Source organism: Populus euphratica, unplaced genomic scaffold (genome assembly GCF_000495115.2).
Source record: "Populus euphratica unplaced genomic scaffold, PopEup_1.0 scaffold93.1, whole genome shotgun sequence".
Classification (NCBI taxonomy): Eukaryota; Viridiplantae; Streptophyta; class Magnoliopsida; order Malpighiales; family Salicaceae; genus Populus; species Populus euphratica.
Window position 1 is genome coordinate 504,589 of NW_011499873.1, and position 16,756 is coordinate 521,344.

A 16,756-nucleotide genomic window follows, 5' to 3' on the forward strand; every position below is an offset into this window, starting at 1 on the left:
AAAAACATAATATGTATAGTATCGCTAAACACATCTTAAATGACACGTGTATACTAATTTTGAAAATTAATTATTTTTATAAAAACATATTATGTATAGTATAGCTAAACACATCTTAAATGACACGTGTATACCGGCACTAAGAAATAAGAACCGCCGATCCCTTGAACCTCCTCAGTGCACCAGTCCCCCTTGGCAAGGCATTTAAAAATCACACGAACTCGATCAATTAACAGGGGCACCACCGCATGAAATTGTAAAATATTTCCTTAGAATAAAACTACATAAGAATAGCCCCGCCAACTGAAGCATGTTAATTTCTTATTCGAGGGAGAGGGGCAATTTAATATTCAAATATTTAGATGTTCAGGTCCCAGGTGACAGCGACTAGATTCTGGTTAGTTGTGGGTCACCAACAGAAGTTTAATGTCATTCCCCGTAGATTGTGTGTCTGATGTTTCTCCCTTTCATTTTAAGGTTTTTGTTTTTGAGGGAATTTGTCCTGCTACCTGGGCGGGAACAACCACTCTAATGTAAAGCTGCGGTGGCTAGAAAAATGGAAGATTAAAGGCTTGTTCAATTGTGTAATACTTATTTTTCAAAATATTTTTTATTTAAAAATATATTAAAATAATATATTTTTTTTAATTTTTTAAAATTTATGTTTGATATAATTATTTTAAAAAATTAATTTAAAATAAAAAAATCATTTTTTTCAAACACATTTTGCACTGAATACGAAATTAAAATCATAATATTATAAGGGTGGCGGGCCTATCTTTTTCCTGGGCTAGAGTTTTAGGCTGGTCCTCATGGGCCTAAAGTCTGTTCCAGATTGGTGACTCGTTACGAAGTCCAAAAAAACACAAGCATGACTGCGTGGATAACCGTGTTTTTCTTTTTATCGTCTATGTACTCTTCTCCTCCTACAATCCTACAGTATGATGGCGTGAATAACAGCAGGATACAATTATTCCGTTTTTATTGGCATAATTAGCAGATACGGGATCAATATATTTAACAAGTTCTTTGTAAGTTTGAGAGATTTAAATATTTAATTACATATTCTTTGCCAGATTCCAGACTAAGACGACCTTGTATATATATTTACGACATCGTTTTTTTTCCCTGATGGGATATTTGTATAGCTATCTATCATTATAATATAATTGAGTTATTTTTTATCATTGAATAAATATTAATTTTTTAATATATCTCCATGGAGATATTTTTAGATTAGTAATTAAAATTAGTAACGTGATTTATATGAGAAAAGCGTGACAAAAAAAAACTTGATATATGCTTCATAAATTCATTCGAAAATCCCATATGAATAATAGAATATACATATGATAAAATAATTAGAGATATACCAAGAATCATGTAAAAACATGTTAAATCACTGTAGAGAAATGAATGTGAGCCATGCGAACTTGTGAAAAGTACACTGTCGGAGATAATGTGCTATGAATTATTTTTGTCGCTTTTTGTTTAAAAAAAAATTCTTAAAAAAAAAGCTAGAAAAAATAAATTGCTTTTGTAAGACAAACGCCATTTTTCTTTATAAGTCGTTGTTTTTTTATTTTTCCAGTTCCCAAGAAAATTCTCCCCTCCTGGTTCTTCTTCGTCCAGTTTCCCCTGTATTTCACGCAAGAGAACCCCCACGTTCCTGTTAATTTCTTTCCATACAAATTATCTTCTGCTAAAGATCCATCTTCCCAACATTATGTTAACAACAAAGTGTCAGATTAGAATTTCTTGAAATCATTAGGACGGACAATAGAAACATTTGAATTATAAAGGTTGTGAAGTGGAAACTTGAAAAATTATCAGGGGCTAAAAGATAAGTGGCCGCCCAAATTATTTGCTGCTTGGCTCCTGGCTACAACGCAAAAACCAACGAAAGAACTCGAAGCAGCAACACACCGGCGAATCTCTAAGGCCCCCCTCAACGCGCACGCACGCACCGAAAGACACACAAACCGAAAGAGGAAAAACCTCACATGGCCCCCGTTCCCGCTGTCTTAAACCCTCCATTTCTCCCATCTAAACCACCTTACAAACAAATGGCTCTCTACTACACCAAACCCATCCCCACTCTTCCTTTCTCCTTAACCCTCTCTTTTCCAAGGCTTCAAAGACGTCTTGTTATCCGCAGTAGCACTGCTATTAATGTTTCTCTCAAGGTTCCTTTTGCTTTGCCCACCACATGTTCGATAAAAGGATTACCTGAGTTTGTTACAACGATTGTGTGTATTTGCTAATCACGTTTTGCAATATTTTAGGAGAATTTGGGCAGTTTGAAGAAGAGAGTGACTGATTTTACGAGCTTGAACTACTGGATTGTGAAGGATTATTATCGTTTAGTGGAGGCTGTCAATGCTCTTGAGTCTAAGATACAAAAGCTCTCTGATGATCAGGTTTGCGAGTTTATTAATTAGCATTCTAAGTGTTAAAATATGGTGTTTTGGGTCATTTTGGGTAATGGGCCGTTTTTTCTTTTATGGTAGTTGAGTGCTAAAACCGTGGAGTTTAGGAGAAGGTTGCGACAAGGGGAGACACTAGCAGATATTCAAGCTGGTCTGCTGCTACAGAACTCCTTTTCTTATCTGAATTTATAAATTACACTTGTTAGAGAATGTCAGATGAGAGTTAGAATATGTATTATTTTTCCATGTCATTTATTTTACAGAGGCCTTTGCTGTGGTTCGTGAAGCTGCAACGAGGAAACTTGGGATGCGCCATTTTGACGTGCAGGTTTTCGATTACACTCTCTATCACCCTTATACATGCACGCATGCATGCTTGAATCCATGCATAAGCATATGCTTGCTTATAATAGGTTATCATGTATAATTGTGCTATGGAACACAATGTATTTATTGAAATCAGGTTGTCATGTTTACTTACGTTGTGATTTGCAATGCTAGATTATTGGTGGCGCCGTGCTTCATGATGGATCAATTGCTGAGATGAAAACAGGGGAAGGGAAAACATTGGTTTCCACACTAGCAGCATATCTCAATGCATTGACTGGCGAGGGTGTCCATGGTATGTTTTATATCCCGAGTTCCAAAAGATAGATATCTGTTTTATTCCAATTGCAAGATATGCTTAGCTATCTTCCTAGCATTTTAAAATTGGGTTTAAAATTTAGTTGCGAGTTTTTGAGGCTATGACTGAGATGCTTGTTGGTAAAGGATAATCAAAGTATAATTAAAAATAAAAAGTCATGTTCAGGAGTGATCTTCCATGACTAATCACCATGAGGCTTGAACTGTATTTTACTGCAGTTATGAAGCTGTGATCGTACTGAAACGGAAATTGCTTAAGGGCAGCAGTTGAACAAGTTATTTGTGGATTTCTTTTGCTAGATGTATGAGTTTGCTTTTCTCCCTTGGCAGTGGTAACTGTGAATGATTATCTGGCTCAACGTGATGCTGAGTGGATGGGTCGTGTTCATCGTTTCTTGGGCCTTTCAGTTGGTCTTATTCAGGTTTAAATATGTCCCCTAAGATTTTAACATGTTCTACGCAATTGCGATTACCTGGGGCTGATTCCAGAGGATATCTTATAAGAGAATCAAAATTAAACAACTATTCATATACCTAGACTGCAAGTTGTTACAGCTTTAAGCTGTAGTTGTTTGCATATGCAGAAGGGGATGGCATCTAAAGAGAGGAGATCCAATTACAGGTGTGATATAACTTACACCAACAATTCAGTAAGTCAATCCTGATTTCCTGTTGTTCCTTAATGAATGTTGCTAGTAGTCCATTTGTTTTCTCACAACTGTGGTGGCTACTTGAATTTTTTGTTTCATTGTCCCGGTGGAGTTGGCTGGTGATTGATGCCCCTCTTTCCAAGACTTTATCTTCTTTCTAATGATAATTGTCATTCTGAATGCACTCAGGAACTTGGTTTTGATTATCTACGAGATAACCTTGCGGGAAACAGTGAACAACTTGTGATGAGATGGTATATATCAAGAGATCATCCAAAGTTCATTTTTACATTATCATTGTGTTTTTTTTTTTTAAAATTGAACTATACCATTCAACTGTGGTTATACAGGCCAAAGCCTTTTCATTTTGCAATAGTTGATGAAGTTGATTCAGTCCTCATTGATGAAGGAAGAAATCCATTGTTAATAAGTGGTGAGGTGATTATGCCTAGCTCTCCTAAAAGTATAGCCAGCAAATCTCAAAATCAGTAATGTACTAACTGTTTAGCATCACAAAAAGGATCTACAATGTTAGAAATAGTGTTTATTTTTATTTTATTTTTTTATAGGCTATTACCTCTTCTCTGTCTATGACAGGCTAATAAGGATGCTGCACGATATCCAGTTGCTGCTAAAGTAGCTGAGTTACTTATTCGAGGCATCGTGAGTCTAGTCTGCAATCATGCTGAATTATAGACCACATACAGTTATTTTATATGTGAACCATCATCTATAGTTGAAAAGTCATACGCTTTACTTTTCAATTCTGTCAACAGCATTACTCTGTGGAGCTTAAAGACAATTCAGTGGAGTTGACAGAGGAAGGAATATTACTTGCTGAGATGGCTCTTGAAACAAAAGATCTGTGGGATGAGAATGATCCCTGGGCTAGGTGAATATGGATGTTTTTATTGGCTTTTTTAATGGATATGAGGTGAAAATGCTATTATTCTCTCATTTTTTTCCTTAAAATATCTTTTCTCGTACCAGCCCCTTCACAAGAACTTACAGACCCATATTGTGGTTTCTGGAAATATTTGTTTCAACTATTTCAAATCGCTTTCTTTTGTTCAGTTTGTATTCATTAATTCTTTCAATGGGTTGAGTGTGTCTACCCTCTTGGTTTATTTCTATGGCTCTTTGCCTGGAGAATGGCATATCAGGTCAATGCTATTTCATTTCCTCTTTCAACTTATCACTAAGCAAAATATTGCAGATTTGTGATGAATGCTTTAAAGGCTAAAGAGTTCTATCGACGGGATGTTCAATATATTGTTAGGAACGGGAAGGCTCTCATAATCAATGAGGTATTTATTCAAAGTTTGATATTGTATGATTTTCTTACGTAGAAGAACGAGTAACTGTTACTGTTGATACACCAGTGCAATTTGAAGACTTAAATATGGTAATCAGATAGAAGAACTATAAAATTTGTGCAGTTGACAGGAAGAGTTGAAGAGAAAAGGAGATGGTCTGAAGGTATTCACCAGGCTGTTGAGGCTAAGGAAGGTCTGAAGATCCAGGTAGAACTGGATGTTTGGAAACTGTTAACTGAAGTTCAATATGCAATAATTACATAAAACATGTTCTTTTTATCCAATTGAAAGTTGCGGTTTTTCAACACTTTCGTAGGCTGATTCAGTTGTTGTTGCACAAATCACATATCAATCACTGTTTAAGCTCTACCCAAAGCTTTCAGGAATGACTGGGACTGCAAAAACTGAAGTAAGCATAGTTATATATGGGTCACGCTCAAAGCTATATGATTGTTTTTAACTTATTAGTTATGAATGCAATTTTGAAAATTTCCATTACATCATTGCAGGAGAAGGAGTTTTTGAAAATGTTCCAGGTGCCAGTTATTGAAGTGCCAACAAACCTACCAAATATCCGTAAAGATTTACCCATACAAGCTTTTGCGGTAGTTGTTTTTTTTTTAAATATCTCAAATTCATTTTCTTTTGATAAACAACAACTTCATAAGAATTGAAACTTCTTCATTTTCTTTTGATACACAACAACTTCATAAGAATTGAAACTTCTTATTTTATTTATTTCTTTCAACACCAACTAGTTTGGGATTGAGGCTTTGTTGTTATTGTTGTGCATCTTTATACTTAATCATGCCTTTTGTTTGTGAATTCTATTAGTCTGCTCGTGGGAAATGGGAGTATGTTCGGCAAGAAGTCGAGTATATGTTCAGGCAGGGCCGTCCTGTTTTAGTTGGAACCACTAGGTAAATCATCAACAAAAAACACAAACAACTCCTTCTATTGTCTTTTTACATACAACTGTAATTTTCTTTTTTCTTTAAATCCAGAAACAATTAACTGTAATTTTCTTTTTTCTTTTTTCTTTAAATCCAGAAACAATAAAATAGAAGAGGAAACATATCTGAAAAGGGCTGTGCACTTCAATTTTATTGTTTAGATGTAAACAGTTTCATGAGTTTGGCCCAGTTCTTTCTTGATGCAGTGTTGAGAATTCTGAATATCTGTCTGATTTGCTTAAGGAATGGAGAATCCCCCACAATGTTCTGAATGCTCGACCAAAGGTTTGATAAATTTGACCACCAAATGCTGCATAAGTGATGCACAGTTTTCCATGCCAGTTACATGCTTGTGTTATGTCATTTGTTTCAGTGTAATTTTTTCACCAGTTTGTTTCATAATTTTGTCCATCAGTATGCCACAAGGGAAGCTGAAATTGTTGCTCAAGCAGGACGAAAACATGCCATAACCATTTCTACAAATATGGCTGGCAGAGGCACTGATATAATTCTGGGAGGAAATCCAAAAGTAAGTGTGTGTGCTGGATGCCTGTCTCTTTTTTACCTGATGATACTTGGGCAAAAATTTTACCGACACAATGTTTTTGGGTAACTTTGCAAGACTTGGATTTCTTGGTTGGAGTGTCTTTTGATTCCAGTGAATGACATCGTTCACCATATCTCTGGTCTCTGTATATGTAGATGCTTGCAAAAGAAATTATAGAGAACAGGGTGCTCCCTTTTCTTACACAAGAAGCTCTTAATGCAGAAATTGACCACGAGATATTTTCACAAAAGGTGATTTCTTGTGGTAACTATAAGTTACTAGAGCAATCCTTTCAAAAGTTTTAATCATTCTATTTGGTGTAGGTATTGTCAGAGATAAAGGTTGGATCAATATCATCTGCTCTGCTAGCAAAGACAGCACTAATGGGTTTGTGACTCTACATGAAAGCTTTTTTTCTGCTTTGTTTAATACACCGTATGCTTTATATGGAGATTTGCATTAAGTAATCTGGTGTCTCTGTCCTGATTTTGAATGTGAATTATTCTAGCCAAGTATGTCGGAAAAGGTGAGGGTAAGAGCTGGACATATCAGGAGGCGAAATCGATTGTATCAGACTCTGTGGAAATGAGCCATTCAATGGATGCAAAAGAGCTCCAGCAGCTTGCTAATGAGCAGTCTGAGATGTACCCTTTAGGCCCAACTATATCACTTGCCTATCTGTCAGTGCTGAAGGATTGTGAAGTACACTGCTTCAATGAAGGGTCTGAGGTGAAAAGGCTTGGGGGCCTCCATGTGATTGGAACATCTTTGCACGAGTCTCGGAGAATTGATAATCAGGTGAGTTATCTGCAATTACAGTTCCATTAGAAGCAAGGATTCTAAATTTATCCAATATTTTTGGCAAGATGGATCATATAGTTGTGTCACAAAAGCTATTCCCACATATAAATGCTCTATGTGAATTTATTGTCTGAAAAATTTGTTTTCTAGAACCAACATACTTTCTACCAGGGGGATACATAATGTGCTCATATTTAGCATACTGGTCATTTTATATGCAAGTTGTTGTCTCACCATTGAAGTGTCTAGTTTCGGCTAGCTGAATTAGAGTCAACTTCTTCTGATTGACAATATATATGTTGTTTTCATGTTATTTGTTAAGTTTCAAAACATGGTTATAAGTTCAAGATTGTGATTCCATTTGTCAAACTAGCTTCGTGGAAGAGCAGGAAGGCAAGGGGATCCTGGTTCTACCCGGTTTATGGTCAGGTACCACTATACTTGTTTGTTAGCCTTTTTATCTTGATTTGTTGTTCCTGAATAGTTTCTTAATGTACTAATGTGCTGTCATGAAGTCTTGAGCAACAAGTACTTTGCTAAATGAAATTCTAAGCATTTGGTTATTGTCTTGGGACATAAGAGACAAATAATTGGGACATAGGGCCATGTCCCCCTGTTAGAGACAAATTTATTTTATGTCTGCTTTTCTGTCTCTCCAATCAAACATGATTTTGTCTCTTCAAAATTTATCTCTTCTGTCTTAGAACACTGACCAAACACAATCTAAATAAGGCGTGTGCTATATGATATCGGACCTTTTCTAGAAACTCATTATGACAGTACCATCTGAAGCATTTCTAGGTGATAAGACATCATGCAGAACTAATAACTTGGAAAACTAATTCTACGTGGGACAGATAGAGGATTTTGACCTGTACAGTACTCTACAGCCCTCTCATAGTCCGCTGTCTTCTTACCCTCGCTGTACTGATGCTCTTCTTTTATGCTTCCCCAATGGTGCTTTTATCTGAATAATTGTTTTGCTGGAGCATCTATGTAACAAAAGACCGGCCTTGTATATTTTAGGGAAAAGTACACATTTATCCCCCAACCATCACCCAATTCACAATTGGATCCTAAAAAAGAAAAAAACCCAACTGGGTCCCCATTAGTCGTTACCCTATTACCTTCTCCTTAAAAACCGGTGGACTAATCTGTCTTAAAGTGATGGTTTTGTCATAAATTTTAATGGTGGGGGTTAATATGGAAATGTTTGATGGATGAGGATTTGATTAGGAATTGTTTTTTTCTGGGACCTATTTGAGAATCATGTGATTGTTAGTGGACAAGAATGTCCATTGCTCTAAATTTTATCATAGGTGACTTATCTTGAAGTTGAGGGAAGTGTATTTATCATTTTCTTTTTTGAACAATAATGGAACTTTGTCAATAACATTGTCAATGAGTAGAGGTGTAGCATCGCAAAGTGTGTGTTTGGTATGCTTCAAATAAATGTTTATGATCCATTACTGTTAGGTGTTTTAGCTAATTATTGAGCTGATTCATTTTTGACACAGCTTGCAGGATGAAATGTTTCAAAAATTTAATTTTGATACAGAGTGGGCTGTGAGACTTATCTCAAAGATTACTGATGATGAGACTATACCGATTGAAGGTGATGCAATTGTAAATCAGGTGATTATTTAGCTTATGTGAACAGACTTTCTTTTTCTTTATATGCTGTCGTTCTAGTGGTCGAGTACTTTATTACTAACTTTGAAATGAAATAATTTATAGCTTTTATCCCTGCAAATCAATGCGGAGAAGTACTTCTTTGGCATAAGAAAGAGCCTAGTTGAGTTTGATGAAGTATTAGAGGTATGCATAGAGAATAACATTTGCCTTATCTTAGCACTTGCTGCTGTCACTTGCATAATGACTGGATAATTGATCTTGTTATATCCCCTCATTTGACATAAGGCAATCAACAACACGAAGCCACCTGTTCCCATTCATGTTAAGTTCATGTTGATAAGGAATTTTTTTTTTTCAAGATGATAAGAAAGAATAATTGTATTATCCGCAATAATTTTTACCTTCCATGGACAACATGTATTAAACTAGATGCAGCAGATTCTGTTAATCCTATTTATGGAATGGAAACCATTTAAACTCTTTGCTAGCAAATTTTTAGTAAATATTATCTAAATATTTCATCACAGACAGTCAAAACCATAAAAAGATAATTGAAAGCATTGGGTAGTTGATAGTCACTGCAAAGTTCATTTATTAGAAGCTAATTTTAATTGCTTTCCATCAAGTAATAAAGGAAATATCCCGATGATCAATGAAGTCAGACATTCAATTGAGTCATAGCATAGGTCTCTACTGTTATTGATTTGTTTCTTATTTTCATCAGGTACAAAGGAAACATGTATATGATCTTAGGCAATTGATTTTAACCGGAGATGATGAAAGTTGTTCTCAACATGTATTCCAGTGAGTGCCCTTTTGACTTTCAACATATTTTGTAATTTGGACTGCTATTTGCATTTTCCATGCATGAGAGCTCTGTGGTTGTTTTTGCATTGCTGTCATTGCTTTTATAAGGTATACTTTTGTGCTTCACACAGTCCGAATGAAGACAAGTTAAAATTTATTGCTGTGGTTGTTATCTGTTGAAATTCTAATTCAATCTGCAAACTGGCATTAATGCCATTCAGGTTTGATCCTCAACAATGAACATGCAATAATAAATTCCTCTCAGGATAGTAGATAGTGCTGTGTTGTGTGGTTGATTGTATGGCATAGTCAACAGAATGAAAGTGAAATGTTGAAAAAAATACAAAGTGAATAATGTCTTTTCATGTTGCAATCCTCCAGATTTGTGTGAGGGCCAAATTTGAGATGGGAAGACCTGATACCAACCTGAACACTGAGTGGTAGCTATTTTAGTTGGTTCTCGCCTCATGATTAATTTTTTTTTTGCTCTGTGCATCTGTGAGCTCACATGCACAATTTTTTTTTTTGAAATTTTAGCTCACATGAACACTCATTTTTGTGAATTCTACTTCGAATTGTCTGTTTCCATTAAAACAAAGTTGCTAATTAGGTACATGCAAGCTGTGGTGGATGAAATTGTCTTTGGCAATGCTGATCCGCTGAAGGTAGTTGCAATTTCCCTGTACATGTTACCTTTAATCACAACTTTCTTCTATTGATTGTTCCTCATTTATAGCATCCAAGAAGCTGGAATCTGAGTAAGCTCTTAAAGGAGTTTATAACTATTGGGGGAAAGCTACTACATGGTTAGTTTCGTATCCTTCTTTGCTCAATATGTTCAGCTAATTTTGTCAGTAAGTAATTTAGAATTATAACCCAGCCCACTATATTTCAAGATATATCGTTCTTATATGGAGTTTCTCCAGAACCATTTGTAGGCATCAGCGAGGAAGCCTTTCTGAAATCTCTCTTACAACTACACGAATCAAGTTCTATTAATATCAGCAGTTTTCACCTTCCAAACTTGCCAAAGCCTCCAAATGCTTTCAGAGGAATCCGCAGGAAGAGTTCTTCATTAAAACGATGGCTTGCTATTTGTTCTGATGATTTGACTAAGTCAGTGCAATCTTAATAAGCCTTGTTTAGTTTCATTATTTCCAATTCAGTATGTTGAATTCTATGATCCACTGATAAGTTTAATGTAGGAATGGGAGCTACCGGACAACAACCAATCTTCTTCGCAAATACCTTGGAGATTTTTTAATTGCTTCATATTTGGATGTTATACAAGAATCCGGTTATGATGATGCATATATCAAAGAAATTGAGGTAAGCTCCTCTTTTAAGTGCTTCCGTCATGCGGATGAGAAACCTCTGTCCTGTTTGATTGCTGTTTTGAATGGCAGAAAACTGGTTTCTGGGTTGGAAAAGATGTTGTGCTCTCTCTCCAGTAACAGTTTTCTGGAGATAATTTCATTAAAAGAAACCTGTTTGTTAAAATAGGTAAAAGATGTTTTTGTGTAACAAGATATGAAAACAATATCCAAAAAGCCCTTTGTTTGCAAATGAAAATGGGATCAAGATGAGTTAATATTATTAACAAAGAACTTGAGACCTTAAGTGCAAATTTTTATATTTCCTAGAATTTTCTCTAGCATCTGGTATCAGTTTGCTTTAATGAAATTTGGTGTTTTGGTTCACACGTGTCGTTCCCCACCCTTAGCTATTGTGTTTGGGAGTTCAAATCCAAAAACTTGTAACTTTCAGATAAGAATAATTGCTGCTGCATTACCCGGGTTTCTTGATTGCTTTTGGCACATTTTTTGGTGGAAGCTAATTTACGGTGACAAATCCCTTTTAAATCTCTCACCCAAACCCTCTCTTTTACAAAACTACTCTGTTTGAGGTGAGAAAACAGTCTCCTAAATTATTGAAAAGAATAATGGAAACGGATTGAAAATAGTTAATACTTTGATCTCCAGTTGTGGACGTATGAGAGCAAGAAGGTAAGGAATCAAATTCTGATTAAGGGTGTGGATAGAGTATGGTTTTCTTGGGAACTGAGAGAGATACCTTACTTTTTTATTCAAAAACCCTGAAGATTTATTAATATTACATTGAAAAATTGATCATAATAAAGATTTACTGATGTTTCAGGGAGTATGGTTTTCTTGAGAACAGAGAGATGCCAAACTTTTTTAGTCAAAAACCCTGAAGATTTATTATTATTACATTGAAAAATTGTTCATAATAAAGATTTACTGGTGTTTCATCAGAAGCACTGCTTTTTCTTTTTTTTGCCAGGCTTCGGAGAATTCCGTGTTTAGTTCCCTTATTTTTTCACTATTGAATACAGAGAACAGTTCTTCTGAAGACTCTAGACTATTTCTGGCGGGATCATCTTGTAAACATGAATAGGCTCAGCTCAGCGGTTTGTATGATTTTGTTAATGTATTTCTCATTGTCTTTCTGAATGATGTAAACTGATTGAGAACCCTGGCAGGTGAATGTAAGAAGTTTTGGGCACAGGAATCCTCTTGAAGAATACAAAATTGATGGTTGTCGGTTTTTCATCTCAATGCTGAGTGCAACTCGGAGATTAACTGTTGAAACACTTCTGCAGTATTGGTCATCTCCTACAGAATCTCAAGAACTCTTTGTATCTTGAATGTCAGATTAACCATAAAGCAGAAGGTATATATCCTCCTCCTCTGTGTTAAACGTCAACTCTTGTTCAGGGGAAATTGTTTTGATTCTGTCAACACTGTTTCAGTCAATATGTCCATAAAAACAAATCATTGGTTCGTTTCCACTGTAGCTGGATCAAGGATGTAACATTCTTTCTTTAATGGATTAGTGTTATGTTTGATGTCATGGTCATGGTAAGAGCTTTTCTTTCACCGCTGGAATGAAAATAATATTTGGGTTCAAGAATATGTTAAGAGTCTTCAGTGTTGTATTATTTTGGATGAGACGAGCTCAATGAAGCTCTCTTCCAAAAAAAAAAAAGTGCATCCCGGTGGTGCCACTCTTTCTGGGAAAGAAATCAGGATTCACTAAAGAATATTCTCAAGGAATTCCTTTGCATCAGAATAGCAGGGGTAGCTTATTTCAAATATTAACACTCTCTTCCCCCTTCTAATTCTAAAATTTTCTACTGTCTTGAGTTTTGTGTCAATATTCAAGTCACTGATGCATTAACTGCTCTTTGTTCTCCTGGCAGAGCGAGGGATTACAGCATGATGTCTTGCCACATGTATGTATCAATCTTGGGTGGGATAACTTATCCCTCGAAATGAAACAGGCATGCGTTTCGGTGCACTGTACAGAAGCGGTAACATACCACGTAATTGGGCAAATCGCATGCGAGATTTTATGTAGGCGCTTGTGTTGATAAAAAAAGAAGTTTATACCGCATTTTCACTGTTTCCTTTTTAAGATTATTGGTCATGTGTAATTCCGAAAAAACAAAAGATTGTGGGCGCATTGTATGCATGGAATACCAAACCACACCAGAGATCGCATTCGTCATCCCTTTTGTCTCTAGGTGATGACTGTCAGGGTTCCACACTTAACGAAGAGGCTCGAATCCTGTAGTTTTGATTCAGCTCCATTACTGCTAATCAGTGTTATCCATGTTCATGTCGTATCCTTACAAAAATATTATTGAAATTGTGAAATTTTTCGACATTAGACGAACAAATACAAGTTAACATTGGGAGAAATTGACGCTGAGCTGTTTCTCCAACACAATCGGAAGATATAATGTGGATGTACAAGTCCCTTAAGACTTTAGCATCAAGCCTTAATTATGACCATTTCGTAAATCAATATTCCTTACGGGTCCCCTGAACCATTTTCTAGCATCAAACGCCCACCAAAGCATTATCAGCGTTAAAAACATGCCAACGGCCAATGGTGCATAGTTGAAAGTTTTCCACTGGATGGGGTAGAGAGTTGGCAAGAGGAAGGCAGAACAAGTGTAACATATCCACAAGAACGCTACGAGGCAAATGGGCCTTCTGGCTCTACCCAAATAAAAGGGCCCTGGTTTGAAGTTTTTCTCAGCCATGACAAGCCTTGCAAATATTGGTACAGCATAGCCTCCAACCCAGCCAATTGTGCTTATCGATATAATGGCTGTGAAAACTACATCAAGCTTCAGGATGGGTAGTCCAATAATAATGCTAATGGTAGCACACAGCCACACAGCATTTGTTGGAACCTTGTACTTCGGGTGAATTCTTCTCCAGATAGGTGAAAATGGGATCCCCTTGTCTCTTGATAGAGCATAGACCTAAAAGGAATCGTGTGAGTGCCACCCGAAGAAATACTTGTTTGTCAAACCAACAAAATTTTAGGAACTGAAGAAGTTACAGTGAAATATAGCTGCTAGATGTATTTTCAAATCCCATTTTAGAAAAGGAGAACGAGATTCAATCTCTTACCACTCTGGCAGCACTTGCGGTTACTGAGAGCCCACAGAAGAAGAAGGATCCCCAGATTATACATAGAAAAACTACTGCTCCAGTTGAATTATGGTACCTTCCTTGAAATGCATCATAGATTATCTGTGCTGGAACTAGCGCACCAGCAGTCTCGTTGTTCACATCGTACAAATAGTTAAAATCCTACAGTAAAATCAAAAGCCTCGTATCAGCATAAACCCATCTTTCTGGTAGGAAAATAACCTAACAGAGAGCATACCTGGATACTGAAAGTAAGAGCCAAGTAATATGCCCATCCCATAACTGAGATGATGCCGATACTGGAAAGAATAGCAGCAGGGCCTGTTCTATCAGCACCTTTTGTTTCTTCGGTTAAATGAGCTGCTGTGTCGTAGCCATATAGGCAGTAGTTGCTTAGCAGCACAGATAGAATGACCGCATAAGGTTTACTGCTTATTCCAGTTGCCTCGGGTGATGTTTCGAAATGAGTAAACACAAAAGAAGCAGATTGTGTTTGTTGTGCCACCAAAGGAAGCACTACAATCACTGCTAAACCCCCAATCACCTGCACGTTTTCATGAGCAAGCAGTCCTAATGAACTCAATAAGATTGCTTTAATTTCCTAGGAGGAGGGGGCAAATTGCATGAATTGAAGACCCTAGAGTGTTTATGTACGGAACCCTTTGGAAGGGAGGAGGAGGAATAACTAGAGAGGTAGCAAATTAACCTGCCACCATATCGAGATAATGTCAAGGAATGCAATGACTTGTAAAGCGAAGCTGTTGAGTACTGCCCATGTGATAGTGAAACCCATATACATACACAAGAAAACACCTCTTGAAGCGAAGTAGCCTCCGCCCTTGTTGTTTCCTGTGGCGAGAAAAATAATCATCTGTAGTGCTTGGGCTCCTGAATATGCCTGCAATGCTAGGTATTAAATATTTGGAACGAAAACATGAACAATTCTAAGAATGCATCCGTTTGCAAGTTCATTGCATATCATGCATCATCATCATTCATACAAAAGAGTGAAAATAATTCAACCAGCCGATATCAAGTTCATTGAAGAGACACTGTATTGACCTCACCAAAAATAAGCATGGTGTATGTTTATATAGACATACATACCTGAGCACCAATTCCAGAAACGGCTCCAATGGTCTCGAGCCAAGCGCAGCACCAGGATGCAAATGGCCCCCACTTGGGTCCAGCCAAATGAGCCGCCCAAAAGTAAAGCGAACCCGTGGTCTGTTTAATGTTTTAAGAAAAGTCCATGAGAGAAAAATGAACAAATTATTGACAAATTTTATTTATAGATGGACAATATAGATGTGTAATTCCTCGGTGTAAATAGAGGCAAAGGCACTCTGTGAGAAATGAAAATATTTATATATATAGATATAAGAAATCAAGATGTATACAGGGAAAGAAGAGCAAATCTCAGCCATGGCAATCCCAACAAACCAAGTGAAGAAAGTGACAACAACCCATCCCCATATCAAGCTTGCAGGTCCTGCATAACGTAGGCTTGGCCCATAGAGAGGTGTCCCGATAAAAACTGCCATGCTCGAAAATGTAATCGCAAGAGTCTTGAAAAATGTCTGCAAGAGACCAACCATGAAAAACATATGAATCCACACATCAAGGTTGTCAAAAAAACAGAGAAAAAAAGGGGAAGATTATTAATATGCGCAACCATTTCTCTTCTGAGTTCTTGCTTGTATCCGAGCTCATTGAGACGCTTCTCTGCAGAATCAATTCCGAAAGCTTTTTGATCCATGCTAATATGCTCTACTCCTGAACCCATAACGAAAACTAGCTAGCAACGATAACCAGGTTGTTCGCCAGGGATAAGAGCTAGCTAGAGCTGAAACTCTAATATTATTTGACATAAACTGTAATTTGCTATATGAAGGATTAGGTTATATGTAGCTGTAGTTTGAATACATGTCTCCATGTTCTTTGTTTGTTTTGAAATAGTCGTAACCAGAAGGCATCCTAAGACCACGAATAACAATATCATATTAGTAAGCAGCAAGATGAAACAATGACGGAGCGCAAATGTCATTCCATGTGGGAACCTATCCTATTATATTGGTGAAGGCAAAAGCAAAGATACTCTTAAGAACGACTTGTTTAACTCTCTTACCTTCTTCTCGGCGCCACTTCTCTCTTGTCTGTACTGCTATAAGTCCACCCTTAACTTTGAAAACAAGATACACTGGAAAACTCAGTTTTAGACTTTTAGTCAGTCAGCATTTCTGCAGAATAATATTGATTTTTTGTTATTTTTTTAAAATATGGCCGCCATTATTTAATACGTTTGCCTTTTCTTTGACAGACTGAGTTTCTCTCGTAATTTATTACTGTTTTTTGTCGGGATTTCGATATAATCGTCCCTCTGTTATTTGAAAATGTTTCATTGAGTCTCTCTACTAATATAATGTCTCATTGTATCCTTGGATAGCAATTGCTTTTTTAAATAACAACTCTCCTTTAATTAACGCCATTAAAAAAAAAAAAAT

At 36.5% G+C, this 16,756-nt stretch overlaps 2 protein-coding genes across 3 annotated transcripts; one reads left to right on the plus strand and one right to left on the minus strand.

Annotated features, from left to right (window-relative positions):
* Positions 1–1,629: 1,629 nt before the first annotated feature.
* SECA2 (Preprotein translocase SecA family protein) lies at positions 1,630–13,476 on the plus strand. 2 transcript variants are annotated; one of them, XM_011029147.1, is made up of 32 exons: positions 1,630–2,186; positions 2,286–2,420; positions 2,511–2,580; positions 2,693–2,757; positions 2,931–3,051; positions 3,405–3,496; positions 3,659–3,724; positions 3,914–3,978; positions 4,075–4,162; positions 4,322–4,387; positions 4,501–4,616; positions 4,941–5,031; positions 5,164–5,247; positions 5,357–5,449; positions 5,550–5,645; positions 5,875–5,960; positions 6,200–6,278; positions 6,409–6,522; positions 6,696–6,791; positions 6,864–6,927; positions 7,049–7,338; positions 7,715–7,770; positions 8,859–8,976; positions 9,079–9,159; positions 9,701–9,780; positions 10,394–10,448; positions 10,520–10,589; positions 10,710–10,899; positions 10,989–11,112; positions 12,140–12,214; positions 12,287–12,477; positions 13,007–13,476. In XM_011029147.1, exons 1-31 carry the CDS (start codon positions 2,004–2,006, stop codon positions 12,449–12,451), a joined length of 3,174 nt encoding a protein of 1,057 aa, XP_011027449.1. In that variant the 5' UTR covers positions 1,630–2,003; the 3' UTR covers positions 12,452–12,477; positions 13,007–13,476. The 2 variants fall into 2 exon arrangements, with proteins under 2 accessions (XP_011027449.1, XP_011027448.1); XM_011029146.1 differs by lacking the exon at positions 13,007–13,476 and having other exon boundaries at positions 12,287–12,657.
* On the minus strand, positions 13,474–16,295 carry LOC105127748 (amino-acid permease BAT1 homolog). Its single transcript, XM_011029145.1, has 7 exons — positions 15,928–16,295; positions 15,653–15,832; positions 15,360–15,479; positions 14,959–15,150; positions 14,491–14,796; positions 14,232–14,414; positions 13,474–14,080 (listed from the first exon to the last, which is right to left on the minus strand). The coding sequence occupies exons 1-7, from the start codon at positions 16,036–16,038 to the stop codon at positions 13,589–13,591; spliced, it is 1,584 nt and encodes a 527-aa protein (XP_011027447.1). The 5' UTR covers positions 16,039–16,295; the 3' UTR covers positions 13,474–13,588.
* Between the last annotated feature and the right edge of the window lie 461 nt (positions 16,296–16,756).